This window comes from Convolutriloba macropyga, chromosome 1, assembly GCF_964194025.1.
Source record: "Convolutriloba macropyga chromosome 1, txConMacr16.3, whole genome shotgun sequence".
NCBI classification, from domain to species: Eukaryota; Metazoa; Xenacoelomorpha; order Acoela; family Convolutidae; genus Convolutriloba; species Convolutriloba macropyga.
The window spans coordinates 3,926,466-3,951,413 of NC_134468.1; the positions used below are offsets into that span (position 1 = coordinate 3,926,466).

Sequence of the window (24,948 nt, forward strand, 5' to 3'; positions counted from 1 at the left end):
AAATATTGCGTTGAAACTTTGTTCGAAGGCACCGCGAGGCGAGATGATTTTCTGTAAAAAAAGTGATCTTTGGTAAATTATAGAACAGTTTTTGAACAATTTGTTTCGTTGATGTGCTCATTAAACTAATCCAAAAAACCATTTTTCCCCTTGGCTAAAATTGAACAGTTAATGCGTCGATGAACAAAAATTTCGACCAGCACGCTCAATATTCGCTAGAACGCGGAAACTTTCAATCGATTCATTGTTGCATCATTAGCTCATTCGTAAGAACGTTTCGCGTTTTAAAAAAAATAGAATAAAGCATGATGAAGAATCGAGTTTCGCTCAATTTTAGTTTTCGATAATGGGACTTACAGTAACATCATAGCTGCTCGTCTACGTACTTAGTAAAAGATGAATTAACTCTCTATATTTCTCATAAACTATATAAGATAACTTTCCGTATGTTAGGTCATCAAAAAGATCGATCATTGATAAAGATCTACAAAGACTTCTATACAACGAGGACCGGAACGGGTCCTCTTACGAAGGGTCAATGACCTTTGTCAATTCATTGCTTCTTTATACAACTACTACATACCACGACTCCATAAATCTAAAAATAGTCCAATAGAACTAAGAAAAATAAAAGCCAGCAAAAAAGAGACTTTAACTTTTTGTTTATCAAGAAAGTAGTTTCAAGATATCAGGAAATTAGACAAACGAAATTGATGAGGTTCATAAATAAGAGGAGTCACAGACAGTAGAAGATCTTAAAAACCAATCTTCCTTAAGCTGATAACAGGAAAGCTTATGTCGCATACTTTTAATAGTAATATCATTTCTGGAATCTTTTCCGTTTGCCCCCCCCCCCCCCCCCAGCTTAGTGGATGCATATTATTTACACACCCTAGCGCACATGCCATATTTTTTACATAATAATTTACTATTTAATGACGTGCTCTGTAACTGGGGGTACATAAAATACTGGGGGCACAAACGGAAAAGATCCCATTTCTAAATCAACGAGAACCACCTTCCTTTTACATGAACCTAAATCAGCCATCAACTATTACAATTTTCTAAAATCGTCGAAGGTCAAATAAATGTCCAGATAACTGACCTCTAGATCGCTTGTAAGCTCAGGCACGTCTCTTAACTTGTCAACTTGCTGCAAGCTCTTCTTCAAATCAGTCAGACCTTGCTCCACTTCTTCGAGATTCTCTCGCAGCTTGTTCTGTCGATCAACGTAATCAGACCTAGCAGTCACTGCCGATTGCAACCTGAAACATCAAGTTGATCTACTGAATTACAAAGCCTCACCTAATTCAATCACGTCCAAGAAACCGAACAACATAGCTGGCAGATTGCCAGAAAATAGCCGCAATTGATTCGTAGATCGGCAGTCTAAAAAAAACAGTAAAAAAGACAGACCAAAAAATTTTGTCTTTTCATTGAAGGCTGATCTGTTATATTTTGATTAAAAATCTGTATAAGTTATTGCTGCCTCTATTAGCGGATCTCGAATAACCTTCATTTAGAGTGACACACACCCATCTGACCTTATCTCTTTGAATTAAAGTAAAAAAAAAGTCAATTTCAAATTGAGGAAGTCATTTTTGAGAGTGAGGTAAGTCAAGTGTGACCAAAAATTTAATCACGCGCATGAACAAAAAAACTCGCTCCACTAAGAGCGAAAAATGACGTCACACATGCAATTCAGTTGAAATTGCATGAAGGAATGAACAAAAAGTGGCTGTGACGTCATATGGTCGTAACAAAAATCATGACGACGAAATAAAAAAAACATAGCAGGACAAGTCCTGACGTACAATTCAAAGAATTTTCATTGACTAAAAAAACAAACCTAAAACGGACTATGAATGAATTGGAAAAACCATTTAGAAAAAAAATTCAATCCAAAAAATCGAAAAAAAAACAGTAAAAATCAAAGTGAAATTGCCGCATGTGAACAAAAAAACCACTAGCGAGAAATCGAATTTTTGTTCAAACACCATTTTCTCACTCTACTTAAATTTAGAGCGAAAAAATTTCACGCCGCAAAATTACTCGCTTCTTCGCTCCATTTCCTGTTTCGGCGTGACCAAAATCACTACTCCAATTTGACTTCAAAAATCATGAAAATGTGTGAACAGATCTTAAAAAAAAACATAGCCAGAAGAAGTCCGGAAACGACTCGAAGTGAAAATCCATTTAAACGCCATCCAACTACTCATCAAACAAAACGTGCCTTTACTAATTTATTATTAGCGTGAAACAAAGTCATGAAACAAAAAAGTAAAAACAATAAAATCAAATCTGTTAAAATATGATAAAAAATCTGATCAAATTTTGTTATAAATTGAGATCCCGAAAATACTATTTCTGCCAAAATAACTTCATCAAAACATTTAGTACTTACGAAAACCACTTATGTGAATTTTGAAAGAATACTTTAGGCTAAAATTATGAAAAAAAAGCTCTTAAAAACAACTTTCACTGAAAAACCGGAATAAGTTACTAAATTTTTTAATATTTCAAAAACATATAAATCCAAAGAAAAATTCCTTTCAGCCAATAGGGTATCCAGATGCTCGCAAAACAATAGGCAAGTCATAATAGGCAAAGAAACTTGGCTAAAAACAGAATAAAAACGAAAAACTGCAAAAAATTCAGAAAAATAGTACCAATTTTCGCCATTTTTTTGTCATATTTCTCAACAAAAAAAGATTCTTACCCACAAAACTGCAACCAATTGTTATCAAAAATTTTTTCAAGTAGAAGGGGTTTCGTCAATACCCATTTGAGCCAGTGAAACAAAATGATCGTCAAAAAAACGCAAAAATTAGCCCGAAAATCGGCAAATACGTTAAAAACCTCCAAATTATCATAAAATTCATATGAATTTCCAGAAACCTTCAAACCACTACTGACACAAACCTAAAATTAAAACAAAATCATAACCAAACCTATTAACCAAAATAAATGAAAAAAACTGCTTTAAAATGCCGCACGTGAACAAAAAATTTTCGCTCGCTTAGAGAAAATTATTTCACACATCAATTTCTCGCTCTCTCAAAAACAGCGGTATGAACAAAAACCACTCTCTTTTCGCTCCGCTCTTCACTTTTGTTCAGCGCCAAAATCACTCCAAATTTTTTCACGCGTTTCATTTCCCGCTTCAAAAATCACTCCAATAAAATTGATTAAAAAAAAGGACTTCTCCAATACTCCTCTTCGAGTCGTAAAAAAAGACAGCGCCCCAATACAATTCAAATTCTTTGAATTGTAAAAAAACCAAGAGAAGGCCAATAATAGCCTCAGCTATCGCTGTGCGGCTATTAATAACCGACTTCCGTCAGATAAATAGCTCTCTCGCTCAGGAGAGGGGTTGGCTTTGGTTGTAGCTCGCTTAGGGTGCCCAAGCTCAGAAATGCCCTCGGGATTTGATAATTTATCCAGTTTTTGAGGATGAACAGGAAAATCGGCCAGACGAGCAAATGATCAAGCCAGATATCACAAAAAAAGACTAACAGGACCTAAATTATCGTTATAAACCCTGTTTGAGAGTAACGTGTACATGGATGCCTTGGGACCAGAGGCGATACAGAGCTTTGGAATAACCTCTATACCTCTATGGTCCCAAGGCATCAATGTACACATTACTTTTGATAGCAATTAAACAATGTAAAGTAACAGGGACCGTCTAAACAATTGAGGTCTTTTCCTTAATATCCTCACTGTAGAAATAGTTCCTGGGATGTTTATTTTAATTAAAGGAAATATACATCAATAACTGAGAGCTCAGAACTAAAAAAAACTTACGCTTTTTCATGATTGAGTGCACTGGCGTTGAAGAGAGACTCGGCTGATTTGAGTTCATTCTGCTTTTTGGCCACTTCAGTTGGAAACGAGCAATTTAGTGAGTCATAAAAGACCTTCTCTTCTGACAGCTTTTGTTTCATTGTTTCAACGTCACAGGTTATGTTTTTGTGGGTATCCTGGAAAACAATAACAGAAATTGAGCATCAGTTGGTACTCTTTTATGGGAATCATAGTTACCTGGTCCTCCCTCGCGTAGTGAGTACTCGATATTTGCAATCCTGCAGCGTACGTGAACAGGGGGGCTGCATAATGTACCAGCGGAAATATCCGTTGTAAAATTTTGAAGAAAAAGACTAAGCTATGAGTTGCTCGAAAATCAAATATCAACCCTTTGAATCGGAGAACAATGTCGCATGACAATACAAAAATTTGATTGGTTGAAAAATGTTGTGCAAAAATATTTATAGCATGTCTCTGATATATACTATTCATTATTCATCCCTTCCTGCTGCAGTTCAGTTGCTTCAATGAGCTTATGAAAAAATTTTAAGCAGAAAACAAAAAGTTTTTTTTTACCTTGCGCTCGGAATAGCACTTAGCAAAAACCGCATTGAAGAACCTTTATTAGAAAAGTGAATGCATCAAAAACTCTTATCATAGATTCAGTCATAACTCCCAGCATAAGAACTGAACATAACCTCTTAAGGTCGGGCTAATTGTTCTGAAGCGACCGCCAAGCGGTTGGCTTCTGCAGTAGCCAGCTGTGGCTTAGGGATGCTGGCATTAGGTTGTGCATTAGACAGAGGCGTGAGCGCAGTGGGAATCTGAGGGGGAGTGGCCAAGCGGAGGAGGTTGGATGCGGGGAGTTGGGCTGGGGGGGGCTTAATCTAATATGAGGGGCTTAATCTTATAGGTCAAATCTACAAGATATTTTAAATATTCAAAAACGAATAGTGAGGGCAATGTTTTTCATTAAAAAGTTCAATTCTGTATCGGAAATTTGTCTTGAAAAAAAATATTTTCAGTATTCGAACTACACGTTTCAGCAGTTTTCTGTGAGTTATTCAAAAGAATAAGAGACCGTAGCTTTGATAATGTTGTTCATCTAAACGCTGAAGTTTCAAGTAGAATATGCACTAGAAGAGCATCTCAAGGGCTCTTAAACCCACCACGAACGCGGACAAAATTTCAAGAACATTCTCTTAGGAATAAGTTAATAAAAGCCTTCAATATCCTGCAATCTATAAAAATTCAGCCAGCATACCTAAAGAAATTGAAAAAGCCAGCTTTCAAAAATTTTTGCAAAAGTTTTAATGAGACATATGTGTTTGACAACGCAGAAATTTTTGATTTTTGTTCCCATGGAGAAACGGCCCAAATTAAAGGTTTTAATGTTAGATTTATATTTGGGCAATCACTCGAAGAGAAATGATTTTCTCATTGGTTGTCCTTGTTGGAATAATGTAACTTGTAACTACAACTAATCCAACTAAAACCAATTCAATTCAATTCAATTCAATGATTTACGATTCGCCCATAATATCATAAACTTATTTCTCCTCAAAACAGTTTCGATGAATTGCATACTTAGAGACTAGTAGGGTATAAGGCTCCCAGAGACCTGCTAAGCCACTTAATGCCCTCCGGGCTTTACCTGTTTATCCTCGCTTTTGAGGAGCAAACGTTAAATCAGACAAAAAATCGCATTAAAAAAAGACCGCAGTACTAATATAGTTACTACTTCGTTTAAGATAAATCAAAAAGCCAGGCTGTCATAAAATTCCTACCCCCCCCCCCTTAAAATTCCTAATGAGGTTTCCGGTTTGCAACTAAAAGCTTAATAGTCGAATCTCCCTTCGCCTAAAGATAAATGGACCTGAATTGTTTAAAATGATGAATAAGACAATTTTTAATCACAAACAAAAATCAAGACTTCGTGTGTTAAACGTATTTCAAAACAAGTCATATCTACCAGAAACAACAATTGTTTGAAAAATGACCAGGCCTAAATCGAACACAGATCTGATCAAAAAGAAACGTTAAAAATGGAGCGAACCTGATTGGCTGAGATGACAGCTGTGACGTCATCAGCATACAATCCAAGAGAGAGTGGCTTGGCGCATTGTGTGACGTAAGCATTGCACTTGTTAATCAGTTCATCCAACTGAGACACCAACTTGCTCCTTCGATCCATTTCCTCCGACAGTTTCTGATTATGAGTTTTGAGTAAATCATCAGTGCTAAAAACGCATATGTAAAAGCAGCCAGAAATCAAAATCAGCTTTTTTGTTGTTGACTGTCCACTTAATGCATGAACTTAGCGACAACATTTATGAACTCCGTATATAGCTATAATTCATAAATTCATAAATTTTTGGTTTCCATTTTGATTAAAACAGAAGAACAAACTTTTCCTTCCAAAATATTCTGTCATGAGGTTCTAATTGAGGATCACGAACGAATAGTACATTTTACCTTTAAAAAACGTCATTGAATATTTTTTTCTCTTTAAAGTGAAACATAAACCGACTAACGTCGGATGAATTGCTCTCAAACGACAGGCGGGGCAATTTAAACTATAGTGGGCGTGGCTTAGAAATGTTTGATGGGAGCAAAAAATACCCACCAGGGTTCGAACAAGGGTAAGCTACATTTGCTTGAATTCTCATGCGCTCAAAATGGCTTCTATATTAGCAACAATTTTTATTTTAGAATAAGAACAACTTATATCACTAAAAAAATGAAGAATTCAAGCGCGAAGAAGTCAAAGAATGTTCTAGAACAAAAGCGCAAAAACGGTCAAGCAAAAATATTGCGTAAAAAGACACACGTTTACAATAACTGCTTCAATTCGTTCGAGAGCAATTAAAAATCTACAAATTTGCAATTAGGCTTATAGAAACATCATCTTACTCCTGATGTGTCTTTCGAACGTCCTGATAAGTCTCATCAACTACGCCTGCAGCAGGAGACAATCCAAGACTTGATTTCAGTTCGTCACAGCTCTGTTCCAAACCATCCAAATCTTTCTTAAAAACTCCCAGCTCTTCAATCAACATTCCAGTTTTCTCCATTCTCTCTGGTAACTCTTGACCATTGTAGATCTGGACAGGAGCTAGAGGAATGCGACGTTGAATTTGAACCATGTTGGAGTTAAGGTCGTCAAGAGTTGTCTTCAGATTGTTCCAATTTGACGCAGTTTCTTTCAAGTAGTTTTGGTGACCAGTCAAAGAGTCCTGTAAATTGTTACTCAACTTACCATGATAGACGGAACTGTTCATATATCTTTAAAAACAATCTAGTAACAACAACTTGACAAGGGGTTTCAGAAAAAAAACCCACCGAAAAAATCCCCAATTAATTTTAGATAGGAAATAAGCCCCCGCTTGACTATTAAAGAGCTGCGCATTTAGCGCGTTTGGCCATGCCTCACGGGCCCGTGGGACTTGATATGAAACTATCACAACCGAACAAATCATCAGGACCAAAAATCAAATTTAAAATGGGGATTTAATTCCGTGGAGACTTATTTACTATACAAAATCAGGTGAGACCCTTGACGGCGTGACCTTGTGACAAGGTGTGACAATTTTAAAGGCAAAGTACGATAGACATGTCTTTACAGACTTTTTGCTCCTGACAGGGGTGAGGGACAAGAAATGCAACAAAACGCAAAAAATTCGGGAAAAAAACAGGCAGTTTCTCTCTGACTAAACCGATCTGACTTTAAATGATGATGCCATTAATATTACAATACCTTGAGCCTGTTGACAGTGTCCATCATGTAGTTAATTTGGTCACTGCTACTTTTTGCTGCATCTCCTGAACTCTTAGTCGGCTGACTCAGAGATTTCTCCATCTTCTCCAATTGATACAACAGCTCCTGTAAAAAAATCAAAGCACATTTATTAAACTTTTTTCGTAATGAGGCAACATATTCTATTCTCTCAGTGCATGGTCTAACTTGAGGGGGATATGAACAGTAAAATGAAACCTCCAATTTTGTGGGTAAATGGCAAAACATTAATAGGAAACCCAATATTTCCAAAAAAATACAGAATTAATGAAAGAATATAAGAACACCGATTTTTATTTGACTGCTAGCAGTAAACTGTCAGTAGTTGAATGAAACTGGGTATTGCATGGGAAAGAGCATTGGGGACTGCAAGGGGCTTAAAACTGTCTCAAAATAACCTTGTATCGGTCATTAACTACCATACATCAGACATAAATTAAGTGTTCTCTTAAAGTACCGCTTTTATGAACAGATATTATTGATCAAGCAATGAAAAAATATGTATCAGCTAAAATGCTGTTGAAAGTTATTATTCCTCTTCGAATCGCAAAAAGATACGATCTATTACAATGACTGATTAAAATTTAGTTGAAGAGCCATTGAAAGTTTGCAGAAAAAGCTGTTAAAACGAGAAATTGGGCAGTAATAACCAGCTAATAATTATAGCTATTGGAAATGGAAACAAATGAGGACCTGGAGAATGTGATCCAATGGCTCCACACTAACAAAAAAGCTCTTAATTTAAATAAAGCAGTCCAAATTAATATGATCACAAGTGCTTCCAAGTATGATGAACATAATTTTGTAATTAATGATAAAATTGTTCAATCCGTTTTAGAGTGCAAATATCTAGGTATTCTTGCTGATAGAAAACTTTCGTTTTTCTCTCGCATTGATTATGTTGTTAAGAGACTTCGTAATAAGTGTGGCAATGTTTCAAAACCAAGATAATAGGTTCCTCGAAAGCAGCTGCATAACTACTATTGAACAAACATCAGCTCAATTATACAGTGTAGTATCCTGGTGTACGGCTGCTGCAGTTTTTATTCCTTGAAGCGAATTCAAATGCTTCAGAAATAATAGTTAAATTGATTTTTTTCAACAAACAGCGCGATTCGGAGCTTTTCTTCAATAATCAATTACTTACGGTATATGAAATGCACATATACGAATTCTTGAAATTTGCCCTCAGGACAATAAACAATCTACACTCTGAAAATTACCTCAACACTCTCTTTTGTTTTAAAAATTCATCTCGTGCAACTCGACCCGTATATATGAAACTCATTAAAGAGCCGTTTTATGAAACAAAAATAAAAGATACTCCATGTCGTATAGAGCAACCCGACTGTACAACATCCTTAAACGTCAGGGCATTATTAGCGATGACTTATCTAGCGCGTCACAACAAGTTACAAGTTATCTCTTCATTCTATCATAAAATTAAAATAATAATAATAATTAAAAATAATAATAATTAAAATAAAATAAAAAAAGTAAAAACAATAAAATCAAATCTGTTAAAATATGATAAAAAATCTGATCATATTTTGTTATAAATTGAGATCCCGAAAATACTATTTCTGCCAAAATAACTTCATCAAAACATTGAGTACTTACGAAAACCACTTATGTGAATTTTGAAAGAATACTTTAGGCTAAAATTATGAAAAAAAGCTCTTAAAAACAACTTTCACTGAAAAACCGGAATAAGTTACTAAATTTTTTAATATTTCAAAAACATATAAATCCAAAGAAAAATTCCTTTCAGCCAATAGGGTATCCAAATGCTCGCAAAACAATAGGCAAGTCATAATAGGCAAAGAAACTTGGCTAAAAACAGAATAAAAACGAAAAACTGCAAAAAATTCAGAAAAATAGTACCAATTTTCGCCATTTTTTTGTCATATTTCTCAACAAAAAAAGATTCTTACCCACAAAACTGCAACCAATTGTTATCAAAAATTTTTTCAAGTAGAAGGGGTTTCGTCAATACCCATTTGAGCCAGTGAAACAAAATGATCGTCAAAAAAACGCAAAAATTAGCCCGAAAATCGGCAAATACGTTAAAAACCTCCAAATTATCATAAAATTCATATGAATTTCCAGAAACCTTCAAACCACTACTGACACAAACCTAAAATTAAAACAAAATCATAACCAAACCTATTAACCAAAATAAATGAAAAAAACTGCTTTAAAATGCCGCACGTGAACAAAAAATTTTCGCTCGCTTAGAGAAAATTATTTCACACATCAATTTCTCGCTCTCTCAAAAACAGCGGTATGAACAAAAACCACTCTCTTTTCGCTCCGCTCTTCACTTTTGTTCAGCGCCAAAATCACTCCAAATTTTTTCACGCGTTTCATTTCCCGCTTCAAAAATCACTCCAATAAAATTGATTAAAAAAAAAGGACTTCTCCAATACTCCTCTTCGAGTCGTAAAAAAAAGACAGCGCCCCAATACAATTCAAATTCTTTGAATTGTAAAAAAACCAAGAGAAGGCCAATAATAGCCTCAGCTATCGCTGTGCGGCTATTAATAACCGACTTCCGTCAGATAAATAGCTCTCTCGCTCAGGAGAGGGGTTGGCTTTGGTTGTAGCTCGCTTAGGGTGCCCAAGCTCAGAAATGCCCTCGGGATTTGATAATTTATCCAGTTTTTGAGGATGAACAGGAAAATCGGCCAGACGAGCAAATGATCAAGCCAGATATCACAAAAAAAGACTAACAGGACCTAAATTATCGTTATAAACCCTGTTTGAGAGTAACGTGTACATGGATGCCTTGGGACCAGAGGCGATACAGAGCTTTGGAATAACCTCTATACCTCTATGGTCCCAAGGCATCAATGTACACATTACTTTTGATAGCAATTAAACAATGTAAAGTAACAGGGACCGTCTAAACAATTGAGGTCTTTTCCTTAATATCCTCACTGTAGAAATAGTTCCTGGGATGTTTATTTTAATTAAAGGAAATATACATCAATAACTGAGAGCTCAGAACTGAAAAAAACTTACGCTTTTTCATGATTGAGTGCACTGGCGTTGAAGAGAGACTCGGCTGATTTGAGTTCATTCTGCTTTTTGGCCACTTCAGTTGGAAACGAGCAATTTAGTGAGTCATAAAAGACCTTCTCTTCTGACAGCTTTTGTTTCATTGTTTCAACGTCACAGGTTATGTTTTTGTGGGTATCCTGGAAAACAATAACAGAAATTGAGCATCAGTTGGTACTCTTTTATGGGAATCATAGTTACCTGGTCCTCCCTCGCGTAGTGAGTACTCGATATTTGCAATCCTGCAGCGTACGTGAACAGGGGGGCTGCATAATGTACCAGCGGAAATATCCGTTGTAAAATTTTGAAGAAAAAGACTAAGCTATGAGTTGCTCGAAAATCAAATATCAACCCTTTGAATCGGAGAACAATGTCGCATGACAATACAAAAATTTGATTGGTTGAAAAATGTTGTGCAAAAATATTTATAGCATGTCTCTGATATATACTATTCATTATTCATCCCTTCCTGCTGCAGTTCAGTTGCTTCAATGAGCTTATGAAAAAATTTTAAGCAGAAAACAAAAAGTTTTTTTTTACCTTGCGCTCGGAATAGCACTTAGCAAAAACCGCATTGAAGAACCTTTATTAGAGAAGTGAATGCATCAAAAACTCTTATCATAGATTCAGTCATAACTCCCAGCATAAGAACTGAACATAACCTCTTAAGGTCGGGCTAATTGTTCTGAAGCGACCGCCAAGCGGTTGGCTTCTGCAGTAGCCAGCTGTGGCTTAGGGATGCTGGCATTAGGTTGTGCATTAGACAGAGGCGTGAGCGCAGTGGGAATCTGAGGGGGAGTGGCCAAGCGGAGGAGGTTGGATGCGGGGAGTTGGGCTGGGGGGGGCTTAATCTAATATGAGGGGCTTAATCTTATAGGTCAAATCTACAAGATATTTTAAATATTCAAAAACGAATAGTGAGGGCAATGTTTTTCATTAAAAAGTTCAATTCTGTATCGGAAATTTGTCTTGAAAAAAAATATTTTCAGTATTCGAACTACACGTTTCAGCAGTTTTCTGTGAGTTATTCAAAAGAATAAGAGACCGTAGCTTTGATGATGTTGTTCATCTAAACGCTGAAGTTTCAAGTAGAATATGCACTAGAAGAGCATCTCAAGGGCTCTTAAACCCACCACGAACGCGAACAAAATTTCAAGAACATTCTCTTAGGAATAAGTTAATAAAAGCCTTCAATATCCTGCAATCTATAAAAATTCAGCCAGCATACCTAAAGAAATTGAAAAAGCCAGCTTTCAAAAATTTTTGCAAAAGTTTTAATGAGACATATGTGTTTGACAACGCAGAAATTTTTGATTTTTGTTCCCATGGAGAAACGGCCCAAATTAAAGGTTTTAATGTTAGATTTATATTTGGGCAATCACTCGAAGAGAAATGATTTTCTCATTGGTTGTCCTTGTTGGAATAATGTAACTTGTAACTACAACTAATCCAACTAAAACCAATTCAATTCAATTCAATTCAATTCAATGATTTACGATTCGCCCATAATATCATAAACTTATTTCTCCTCAAAACAGTTTCGATGAATTGCATACTTAGAGACTAGTAGGGTATAAGGCTCCCAGAGACCTGCTAAGCCACTTAATGCCCTCCGGGCTTTACCTGTTTATCCTCGCTTTTGAGGAGCAAACGTTAAATCAGACAAAAAATCGCATTAAAAAAAGACCGCAGTACTAATATAGTTACTACTTCGTTTAAGATAAATCAAAAAGCCAGGCTGTCATAAAATTCCTACCCCCCCTTAAAATTCCTAATGAGGTTTCCGGTTTGCAACTAAAAGCTTAATAGTCGAATCTCCCTTCGCCTAAAGATAAATGGACCTGAATTGTTTAAAATGATGAATAAGACAATTTTTAATCACAAACAAAAATCAAGACTTCGTGTGTTAAACGTATTTCAAAACAAGTCATATCTACCAGAAACAACAATTGTTTGAAAAATGACCAGGCCTAAATCGAACACAGATCTGATCAAAAAGAAACGTTAAAAATGGAGCGAACCTGATTGGCTGAGATGACAGCTGTGACGTCATCAGCATACAATCCAAGAGAGAGTGGCTTGGCGCATTGTGTGACGTAAGCATTGCACTTGTTAATCAGTTCATCCAACTGAGACACCAACTTGCTCCTTCGATCCATTTCCTCCGACAGTTTCTGATTATGAGTTTTGAGTAAATCATCAGTGCTAAAAACGCATATGTAAAAGCAGCCAGAAATCAAAATCAGCTTTTTTTGTTGTTGACTATCCGAAAACTCAAATTCGACCATCCATTTTCGAGCTTCATCCAAGTTGATTTTCCAGCTCACACATTTTGGAGGCCATCCGTAATGCTTGAACTAAGCGACGTCATTTACGAACTCTGTACAAAGCTATAATTCATAAATTTGACGCAAACAATGTGAAAAAATTGCTATCATAACTCAACCATGTCTGATTTTTGGTTTCCAATTTCATTAAAACAGACGAACAAACTTTTATTTCCAAAATATTCAGCCATGAGGTTCTTATTGAGGATCACGAACGAATAGTACACTTTACCTTTGAAAAACGTCATTGAATATTTTTTTCTCTTTAAAGTGAAACATAAACCGACTAACGTCGGGTCAATTGCTCTCAAACGACAGGCGGGGCAATTTAATTTATAGTGGGCGTGGCTTAGAAACGTTTCATGGGTGCAAAAACGCCCACAGGGGTTCGAACAAGGGTAAGCTACATTTGTTTTAATTTCATGAAGAAATTAATTCATTCTTCCTTTCTTAAAAAACTTCATTTCAGAATGAGAGCAACTTTGATCACTTAAAAATGAAGAGCTCAAGAGTGAAAAGTCACTCAGGAAGTCACAGAATGTTCTAGAACAAAAGCGCAAAAACAGTCATGCAAAAATTTTGCATAAAAAAGAGGCACAAGTTTGCAATAATTGCTTCGAACTTCGTTCGAGAGCAATTAAAAATCTTACTCCTGATGTGTCTTTCGAACGTCCTGATAAGTCTCATCAACTACGCCTGCAGCAGGCGACAGTCCAAGACTTGATTTCAGTTCATCACAGCTCTGTTCCAAACCATCCAAATCTTTCTTACAAACTCCCAGCTCTTCAATCAACATTCCAGTTTTCTCCATTCTCTCTGGTAACTCTTGACCATTGTAGATCTGGACAGGAGCTAGAGGAATGCGACGTTGAATTTGAACCATGTTGGAGTTAAGGTCGTCAAGAGTTGTCTTCAGATTGTTCCAATTTGACGCAGTTTCTTTCAAGCAGTTTTTGTGACCAGTCAAAGAGTCCTGTAAATTGTTACTCAACTTACCATGATAGACGGAACTGTTCATATATCTTTAACATAGCCGGCAGATTGCCGGAATAGCTGCGAATGAATAGACCTGCGTGCCATATAATAGAGATAGAAACAGATACAGATCTAAATTGAAAAAAAATCGACGCCGCTCAAAAAACTAAGTAAAAAACATTCAGCGATAAATTAATAAAGCTTGTTAAAATTCATTCCGCAGAAGCCTCTTATTAGGGACCTTAACTGCACAAATGAGTTCCTTTGACCTTAAACAAATTCAAATTAAACTTAAGTTTTAAAGTGCAAAAGTCATTTTATTGAGTGAGGTAAGTCACGTATGATCAAAATCTAATCACGCAAATAACCTAAAAACTTTTGCTAAAGCGAGTAAGAAATGACGTCACGCGCGCAAATGCCGTTAGTGAGAGGAAGAAGTAATTCAGAAAATTTGACTTTTTCAGCTTTGCTGTGTGAACAAATGTAAAACGAAAAAAGAGCGTCAGACGACGAAACAAAAAAACATAGCAGGACAAGTCCTGACACACAAATCAAAGAATTTTCATTGACTAAACAGAAAACTAGACCAAGAACGTACTATGAATGGATTGGGAAAACCATTTCGAAAAAAATCCGATCCAAAAAATCGAAAAAAAACTGTAAAAATCAAAGTGAAATTGCCGCATGTGAACAAAAAACCACTAGCGAGAAAGCCAATTTTTGTTCAAACAACTATTTCTCACTCTAATTTAAATTTAGAGCGAAAAAATTTCACGCCGTAAAACCACTCGCTTTTTCGCTCCACTTCCTGTTTCGGCGTGACCAAAATCACTAGTCCAATTTGACTTCAAAAATCATGAAAATGTGTGAACAGATCTTAAAAAAAAAAAAAGACAGCGCCCCAATACAATTCAAATTCTTTGAATTGTAAAAAAACCAAGAGCACCGCAATATAGCTTCGCTCAGCTTACAGCTTCGCAGCTATAAAAAACAATCTTGTAACAACTTGACAAGCGGTTTCAGAAAAAAAAACCCACCGAAAAAATCCCCAATTAATTTTAGATAGGGAATGAGCCCCCACTTGACTATTAAAGAGCTGCGCATTTAGCGCGTTTGGCCATGCCTCACGGGCCCGTGGGACTTGATATGAAACTATCACAACCGAACAAACCATCAGGACCAAAAATCAAATTTAAAATGGGGGTTTAATTCCGTCGACTTATTTCCTATATAAAATTAGGTGAGGTTTTAGTTCCTAGATCTCTTGATGATGTGACCTCTTGACACGGTGGGACAATTTTAAAGGCAAAGTACGATAGACATGTCTTTACAGACTTTTTGCTCCTGACAGGGGTGAGGGACAAGAAATGCAACAAAACGCAAAAAGTTCGGGAAAAAAACCAGGCAAAGTTTCTCTCTGACTAAACCGATCTGACTTTAAATGATGATGCCATTAATATTACAATACCTTGAGCCTGTTGACAGTGTCCATCATGTAGTTAATTTGGTCACTGCTACTTTTTGCTGCATCTCCTGAACTCTTAGTCGGTTGACTCAGAGATTTCTCCATCTTCTCCAATTGATACAACAGCTCCTGTAAAAAAATCAAAGCACATTTATTAAACTTTTTTCGTAATGGGGCAACATATTCTATTATCTCAGTGCATGGTCTAACTTGAGGGGGATATGAACGGTAAAATAAAACCTCCAATTTTGTGGGTAAATGGCAAAAAATTAATAGGAAACCCAATATTTCCAAAAAAAAAAATACAGAATTAATGAAAGAATATAAGAACACCGATTTTTATTTGACTGCTAGCAGTAAACTGTCAGTAGTTGAATGAAACTGGGTATTGCATGGGAAAGAGCATTGGGGACTGCAAGGGGCTTAAAACTGTCTCAAAATAACCTTGTATCGGTCATTAACTACCATACATCAGACATAAATTAAGTGTTCTCTTAAAGTACCGCTTTTATGAACAGATATTATTGATCAAGCAATGAAAAAATATGTATCAGCTAAAATGCTGTTGAAAGTTATTATTCCTCTTCGAATCGCAAAAAGATGCGATCTATTACAATGACTGATTAAAATTTAGTTGAAGAGCCATTGAAAGTTTGCAGAAAAAGCTGTTAAAACGAGAAATTGGGCAGTAATAACCAGCTAATAATTACAGCTATTGGAAATGGAAACAAATGAGGACCTGGAGAATGTGATCCAATGGCTCCATGCTAACAAATAAGCTCTTAATTAAAATAAAGCAGTCCAAATTAATATGATCACAAGTGCTTCCAAGTATGATGTACATAATTTTGTAATTAATGATAAAATTGTTCAATCGGTTTTAGAGTGCAAACATCTAGATATTCTTGCTGATAGAAAACTTTCGTTTTTCTCTCGCATTGATTATGTTGTTAAGAGACTTCGTAATCAGTGTGGCAATGTTTCAAAACCAAGAAAACAGGTTCCTCGAAAGCAGCTGCATAACTACTATTGAACAAACATCAGCTCAATTATACAGTGTACTATCCTGGTGTACAGCTGCTGCAGTTTTTATTCATTGAAGCGAATTCAAATGCTTCAGAAATAATAGTTAAGTTGATTTTTTTCACCAAACAGCGCGATTCGGAGCTTTTCTTCAATAATCAATTAATTACGGTATATGAAATGCACATATACGAATTCTTGAAATTTGCCCTCAGGACAATAAACATTCTACACTCTGAAAATTACCTCAACACTCTCTTTTGTTTTAAAAATTCATCTCGTGCAACGCGATCCGTATATATGAAACTCATTAAAGAGCCGTTTTATGAAACAAAATTAAAAGATACTCCTTGTCGTATAGAGCAACCCGACTGTACAACATCCTTAAACGTCAGGGCATTATTAGCGATGACTTATCTAGCGCGTCACAACAAGTTACAAGTTATCTGTTCATTCTATCATAAAATTAAATACTCCAACATTTTGGATAATCATCAGCTAGGGCAGTTTATATTTGAATATATATATATATATATATATATATATATATATATATAAAACATAAATATAATGTTACTCTGGTTGTTTAGGCCCCTCGGGGCCTACACCACCTTTTTTAATTGAGTTTTTTCATGCAAACTAAGAGCGTCTGAAACCTTCTAGAGTCTGAGATATTGACGTTTTTTGGCCATGGTAGCAAAAACACTTGAAAAAATATAGTTAATTCATTTACTCATTTATGCCAGGGAAAACGCTTGATTTTCCAAATTTTTCCTCTCAAAATTGCCACATTCTCATTGTAAAAATTTGTTTCAAAATTTTTCTTTGTTAGTATAAGTGATTTACCTATTTTTGCTTTTTTCGGAGAAAAAAATTCTTCTAGCGGCTATTAATTAATCTGGAGTCGGGTTACGATGTCTGAAAGAAAGTAAGTTGACAACAATTCGACCAGAGCTTATGCCAGCGGAAACTTTGCTTTCCACTGCTTAAATTGATCAGAATCGTTTTTGTGTTTGCGGTTTGCATCATTGGTAAGATTTTTTTTTCATTTTTTCATAGTTTTAAAACTGACGTTTTCCAGAGTCAAAAGTAGCACATAGATGATCTTAATTTTACAGTAATCATAAAAATGATAGGCATTCTCTTCAGTGCTATCCATCAACAAATTTTCATTCAATACTACTTTGATACTACTTTGCTTTTATCAGACTTGAATAAATTCATACATAAGAAATAGTGGAATGCAAAAAAGCGATAATAATAAATGATCAGACCTCAACTTCATCGCCTTGTTTATCCAGGTCATCGAATGATTCCAAGTTAGCCACTTTCTCATTCACAGCCAGTTCCTCGTCCTCAATATTAGCCAGCTGTTTGGACACCTCTCGCAATCCATCCAGGAACTTCCGCTGCTCTTGTTGCTCATTTTGCAATTTACGCTCGACGTTCTTGGACATTTTGGAAGCATTCGCTTGCAATGCCTAAAAGGCGCAAAATTAATTTCTACCTGTCGTGGTCGATAACACGGGTCGAAAGAATTCAATTAGTTGAATTTTAAATTAAAATGGGAACTGAAAATATACAAAAATTAGCTCGTATTTATAGTACTTATCTATGCGAAAATATACAGAGAAGATTTAGATTAGCTAAAATTATTTCACATGATTGACATGTGAATAGATCTTAGTTCCGAATCCCGGATGTGATTTTCTATTTTCATCATTATTTCATGGGAATCATATATGGCCTAGTAAAACTATTAATTTGAAAAGGATATCATCAGAACTGAAAGGCATATAATTTTATTTCCATTCTCAACTGCGCCACCCGGTATTATAATCAAATTTATAAACTAATTGAAAGTTTTTAAATTCATAAAAAAAATTGCCTAAAAATTGAAATGAATTTTGATGAAAAATAATGCGTTTTTGCAAATATTTATGGACGTGTTCATTAATTTTTTTAAAGAAATTTTCCATTTATTTTCTACCGGGGAATTTAAATACATAATAAAACTTTGGGACCTGAGCAGATGTAACAATTTTCAAATTATTCATCTATGTCATAACAATGCCAACAAACAGAACAATTTGAGAGAAAAATAATAAAATAGTGTTTATGACAATAAAAATGCACACCTTGAGATTAGACAGTTGCTTGGCAATGTCAGTTGGCAGTGGAACTTGCTTCTCCCCGTAGCGGTCTTTGAGGCCATTGCCGATCTTGGAACAATTGTCACCTGCCTGGGCCAGACTCTTTTTCAGGTTCTGAAATTGAACAGATAAAAACACATGAATTCCATTTTCAGATATAAAATAGCGTTGTGCTAAGGAAGTGGGTGTTTAAAACTATTTCTCAGCATGTAAATAGCATTTTCAGCACAAGTGCAGACAGAGCAGAATGTAAAAATGACCTGTGCGGATGAAATTCAGACTGTATTCAGATTAACTTCAGATTAAATTCAGAGTATCTCTTTTTGTTCTGAATTTTTACTATGATCAGTTTACAAAATGACATGAACATAGTACTGCTCAGAGTAAAATGACAGACTTGAAGTAGTATGATTCAGCGCTAAGATCCTTTAACTCGCAGGTCCGGGTAACAACACAGAATTAAAAAATTTAGATAGAATAGTTTTAATGAATCTATAGTCTCTCCATGACAGGCCTCTATGTTTTACTTCAATTTTGTAAGATGTCCAAAAATTTTTCAAAGTGAAATATACAAAGAAAACCGCCGTAATGTCAATTTAACTAGTGAAAACAGACTTGGGCTACAAATAAAATTTCTTGAGATTTATCGAGAACTAATTCCGATCTTTCCTTCTAACTTTGAACTAGGAAAAAAAACCATTTCAGCACCTACTAGGAAATAAATCAAAGAGCAATGATTTAATAGCTTTTCAGTATAATATTCAAAATCATCAATATCGACGTCACCACAGTCAGCGTGACCAAATAAATACTCACGATACTCCCAGTATGACATATATCTCAAGTTCAGCTTCCAAGGGAATTATGTTACGAATCTTAGGGACAATTATAGCACTCGTTGCTCGAACTTTATGATGTTTTACAAGCCGTTAGGAATAGTAAAAGTAGCCAACGGGAACCTCAAAGGGAGGCATTACACTTGTTAACATTGAAATTGCATAAAATTTTGGCCATGAAAAGTTAGACGCGCTATGAGCCGAAAGGAACATTGGTCACTATATGCACTTCTATTAGGACAACTGCTTTCACTTACGTTCAATTGTCGCATAGTTTTCTCTGGATCAGCCTGTTGAATGACCTCGTCATCTTCGATGGCAGCCAGGCTCTCAATGATATTCTGGAGATTGGCCTCAATGTCTGCTAGGGATTTGGACGCGTCAGCACGTGCTTGCATCTCCTCAGCCAGTTCAGAACCCAACTCGTCCAGCTGCTTAGCTTGTCTGAAGAAAGCGCATCATAAGAAAACATAAACCGACTAATGTCGGAAGAATTGCTCTCGAACGACAGGCAATGCAATTTAATATCTGTAGCCTAGATAAATTTTTCGGATCTATTCTGTTTCGCCCCCCCCCCCCCGTGTTTTTTATGACCCCCAGTTACAAATTATATGGTGCTATATAGCACGTTACTATGTAAAAAATAGCACGTGCGCCTGGGGGTCATAAAAAATTTATGCTCACTAAGCTGGGGGGCCGAAACAGAATAGATCCAATTTTTCTTTATGGGTGCAAAATTAGCTGCCCACGACGGTAATCGAACCATTGACATTCCACTCCCTGCACAGAAGCACTGCCCACTCGGCTATTATTTTGTTACGCCTGCAATCGATTTTATATTAGCAACAAGCTTTACTTCAGAGTGAGAACAATAGAAATCACTCAAAAATGAAGAACGAAAGCGTGAAAAAGTCACTTGAGAAGTCAATGAATGTTCTAGAAGAAAAGCGCAATATGGTCAAACAAATAATTCGCATAAAAAAGACCAACATGTTTACAATAATTGCTACGAACTTCGTTCGAGAGCAATTAACAAGATCACAAATTGTTGGAAAAGTAAACTGACGAATCAGCAAAGGTGAAGATTTCTATAATAAGGCGATTTATATAGAAACGTTTAAAATTTTTGTAAAAATTTCTGAATAAACTACCTTTTCGCTCATCATTATGAAAGTTTCAGAAGCAACAAATAGAATGTCTCATTATTAACCGTATTCCTTCTACTTCATGTTATGTGAGACGTGAGCTTTACTCCCAATTTAGACTTTGAAATTATTAAAATTGGCTTAAAAATAGACAGGATTTTATTCAGAGCAACTTTTAAAATTTTTTAAAGTAAAGATTTCAAAGAAAAGTTATAGCAAGGGAAAAGTGTTTAAAAATGATATTTATTTTAAGCAGAATTGAGACGATAACAAAAACTCACGAGTTGAATTCAGCTCTGTTGTCGTCACACTCGGCTGTTATTTCATCTAAGTTGGCATTCTCTCCCAACAAAGAGGCTATCTTCTCCTTTGCGGCATCACATGCATCCAAAGTGGGTTCAACATTGTCAAATGAGGATTGGAAGGTCTCCAGTTTATCTGAAAGAAAACAGAATTAAAGCCGGCCATTGTGGGCAAATAGCCACCGTTGACCCCACTGACCGGCGTTGGGATTGAAACAGCAAGAGAAAAATGACGACAGCCTAATTTGAGTCAAAAAGTGTCAAGAAGTGTTCTAGTTTGGTTCGCAGTTTCATTAGATTCACTAAATATGGCGAATACAGCCTCTAAATTGGAGAACAATCAGCTCAACACTAATACCAGTTAGCAGTAAACTGTAAAGAACTGTGATAAGTTAGTGTAATAAGTTAAATCTTTTAACATTCAGTTTTAATGCCCGGGATTTACTGGTCCATCCCAATTCTTTTGATTTCGCGTTTTGATCGTATTAGCTTACAATTGTTGAATGAATTCCATTCAGTTGAAACAGCAAGCGAGATAAGCCAGCAATCAAAAAAGAATGTCGTGACTTAAGTCAAACCAAAAAGGCGGTCTAAAGGTAATACGACTTAAAAAACATCGCACGACAAGTTCGGACCTACAAAGCAAATAAAAATCTAGACCTAGAAATGATAGAAAAAAATGGGATAAAAAAGTGAAAATTTGAAAAAATCAACAGCAAGAAAGAAAGTTTTCCCAGCGTTTTCTCACTCAAAATTAAAATTAAAAAATACAAAAATAACGCCGCAAAACCACTCACTTTTTTGTCTCACTTCATGTTTCGGTGTGACCAAAATCACTACTCCAAATTTACTTCAAAAATCATAAAAATTGTTGTAATCAGCAAAATAATTAAAACCAAAATAATTAAAATTAGAGAACAAAAAGAAACGCTGCAAAACCACCCGATTTTTGTCTCACATCTTGTTCAGGCGTGACCAAAACCAAATCGCTACTCCAATTTGACTTCAAAAATCATCATAATTTGTGATCTAAACGACAAATCCCAAATACACTTCAATTTCTTTGAATTGTTAAAAGGAGACACCTATGCAATAGTTTTTGAGAGGATTAGGGCGGCATCATTAAAATCTTGAAATAAAACGCTTAGATCACGGCTACAAAAAAATTATCTCTAAAAATTTTCGCTAAAACCTTAAATTTCAGTCACCAACGTGATTGGCATTCTAGATGATAGTTTTTAACTACCCAAGGCACAAAATGCAAAAATATCCAGCAGATCGCAAAAAATAGTCGCCATTGACTCCCATAATCCCGATCGAGATTAAAAGAACAGAAAAAATGAGATGAAAATTGATTTCTGTGCATAAACATTTTTAATTTGCAAACTATTTTGATTTAGTTTCATATTTAGACATACTCTTTATTCTCCGTGAATCTCATAGTTAGAGACTAGTAAAGCGTAAAACTCGAAGAGATATGCACAATGGCTTGATTCTCTCGAGCTGCATCTGATTATCTCATTTTTGAGGACAGAACGTCAAATGGTAAGACAAAAAAATTATCAGACAAAGAGCAGTATGGAAAATTAGATCAAAAGTAAAGACCAACAGGCCAAATATCATTGCAACAAACTTCATTTGAGAGCAGTTAAAGAATTCTTACAGGAAGGGTGCCCCATTTCAGACCGACTATTCGAATGTAAATAAGTCGACCTGTAATTTTCAAATTGGACACATTACAATTTTCTTTAATTGATCAAATTATATTAGTAAACTACAAAAGGAAGCCTTCTGCACTGAGAAGTTCAATCATTGTGTTTCAAACGCGAAATGAGTTTCAACTGATAACAAAAAAATCAACGTATCTCTCCCCTTTTCAATCATTTGTAAAACATTTAGTAAATAATTCTATACAACAATCTGCGGAAAAAAGAATTGTCATTTTTAAAGAAACAATTTTTCTTAAAAAGTAAAATCAGTCAAAACAAAATGGTCCTTCGTTTAAATCGCACAACTTTATTTGTCCAACAATTTTTATACTTAAAAATATACCGATGCAATAAAAAATATTCAAAATATACATTTGCAATTGATTGTATAATTACAATAATACTGAGTTGGTTTTGTAAGGCCAGGGTAACGGACAAACTGATACAAGAAGCTTGACAATGAAAACTTCAGTTCAAGAAAAAGCATTAATTAGTTTCAAGCCACATCTAATTCTGGTGCATCGAATTATTCTAATCTTGGAAAACAGAAAGAATAACATTCAGATTGCCGCAATATCTTCACGATAGAATTTCGCGCCGGATGATGGTATAGATAGGCAAAATTGTGGAACAGATTTGACGGATTTGCTGAACAGATTTCTTATTTCGTAGTTAAAAAAACAAATGTTCGCTAAAATCCGAATTTCTGATCAACTCAGAAAGCATACTTTTGTCAGCCTTCATTAAACAGTTGTCCATTACGAACCTTGAAAATTTTTAGAGTAACCTGAATTGGCGCTACAAATCATTTAGAGAGTGAAGTAATTCATTGATGATTTAAAAAAAACTAATCGTGCCATTCAATTAAAAAAGGATAATGAGCTTAAAAACTGACGTCACGCAAAAAAAAGTAGCTGAAAAGGTGTCACAGAAAAAATATCAGCAAATCACTCTTTTGCGGTAGGCGGCGTGAAAAAAGCAAAACAAAAATTGGATTTCAAACGACCAAACAAACAGAGAACCGCAATATAGCTACTTTCAACTTACAGCTATAGTTAGTGTTTGAAAACAGATGTAAATGTTCGAATATAGACGTCAATATTCAAAATCAAAGTCATAAAGTCATAGTTCAGAAAAATACGTCAAACTTCATGTCCCGAACAAATGTGCTTAGCATAAAAAAGATTGCAAACCAAGACTACACTTAGAAGAGCAATAAAGAACATAGCTGGCAGATTGTCAGAAAATAGCCGCTATAGCTTCGTAGATCTGCAGTCTCAAAAAAACAGTAAAAAAGACAGACCAAAAATTCGTCTTTTCATTAAAGGCTGATATGTTAAATTTTGATTAAAAATCTGTATTTTGCTGCCTCTATTAGCTGCTTTCTAATAACTTTCATTTAAAGTGACACACACCCGCTTGACCTTATCTCTTTGAAATAAAGTAAACAAAAGTCAATTTCAAAGTGAGGAAGTCATTTTTGAGAGTGAGGTAAGTCAAGTGTGACCAAAAATGTAATCACGCGAATGAACAAAAAAACTCGCTCCAATAAGAGCGAAAAATGACGTCACACATGCAATTCAGTTAAAATTGCATGAACGAATGAACAAAAACCAGATTTGAAGTGGTTGTGACGTCATATAGTCGTAACAAAAATCGCGACGACGAAATAAAAAACATAGCAGGACAAGTCCTGACGTACAATTCAAAGAATTTTCATCAACTAAAAAAAACTAGACCTCGAACGGACTAAGAGTAAATTGGGAGAACAATTGGGAGAAAAAAAATCAGAATATACCCGGCAGATTGCCGGAAAATAGCCGCCCTTGATTCCAATAAGCATGACTGGGATTGAAATAACAGAAGATATTGAAAAAAAAAGATTTTCGTACAAAAACATTTTTTTAAGTCCGATTTATTTTAATGGTATTTCGTAGTTGAACATGCTTCTGTTTCTTAGAGAGAGGCTACAGGGGCTACTATCAATAACAATAGGCATTAGAGAGAGGTAACTAATACTTATAGGACCGACGTTCAAATAGCGGGCATCTAAAATTGGGCTTTATAGGTTTATCCCGTTTCTATTTCTGACTTCAATTTTTTATACTGACTCTGTTCATTTTGAATTGCTTTGCTGAGCAACTGATGTTCAAAATCACTTTTAGCAGAATGAGAGAAGAGAGAAACTAGCCTAGAGAGTCAAAAAGATTTCACGCAAAATGTTGAAAAGGCGGCAAAATGAAGTAAAGCGAAACATTTTTTATTCGACGAAGTAAAAAAACATAGCAGGACAAGTCCTGACGTACAATTCAAATAATTTTCATTGACTAAACAGAAAAAGTAGACCTAG

At 35.4% G+C, this 24,948-nt stretch overlaps 1 protein-coding gene across 1 annotated transcript in view; it reads right to left on the reverse strand.

Moving 5' to 3' along the window:
• Positions 1–24,948, reverse strand: part of LOC142344447 (uncharacterized) — a 251,125-nt gene that overhangs the window by 59,067 nt on the left and 167,110 nt on the right. The window contains exons 49-57 of the mRNA XM_075396101.1: positions 20,869–21,025; positions 19,700–19,886; positions 18,592–18,720; positions 17,728–17,934; positions 7,565–7,690; positions 6,721–7,043; positions 5,864–6,047; positions 3,808–3,983; positions 1,106–1,265 (exon numbers count right to left, since the gene is read on the reverse strand). Coding sequence (XP_075252216.1) covers positions 1,106–1,265; positions 3,808–3,983; positions 5,864–6,047; positions 6,721–7,043; positions 7,565–7,690; positions 17,728–17,934; positions 18,592–18,720; positions 19,700–19,886; positions 20,869–21,025 — 1,649 coding nt within the window. The remainder of the gene's footprint in view (positions 1–1,105; positions 1,266–3,807; positions 3,984–5,863; positions 6,048–6,720; positions 7,044–7,564; positions 7,691–17,727; positions 17,935–18,591; positions 18,721–19,699; positions 19,887–20,868; positions 21,026–24,948) is intronic.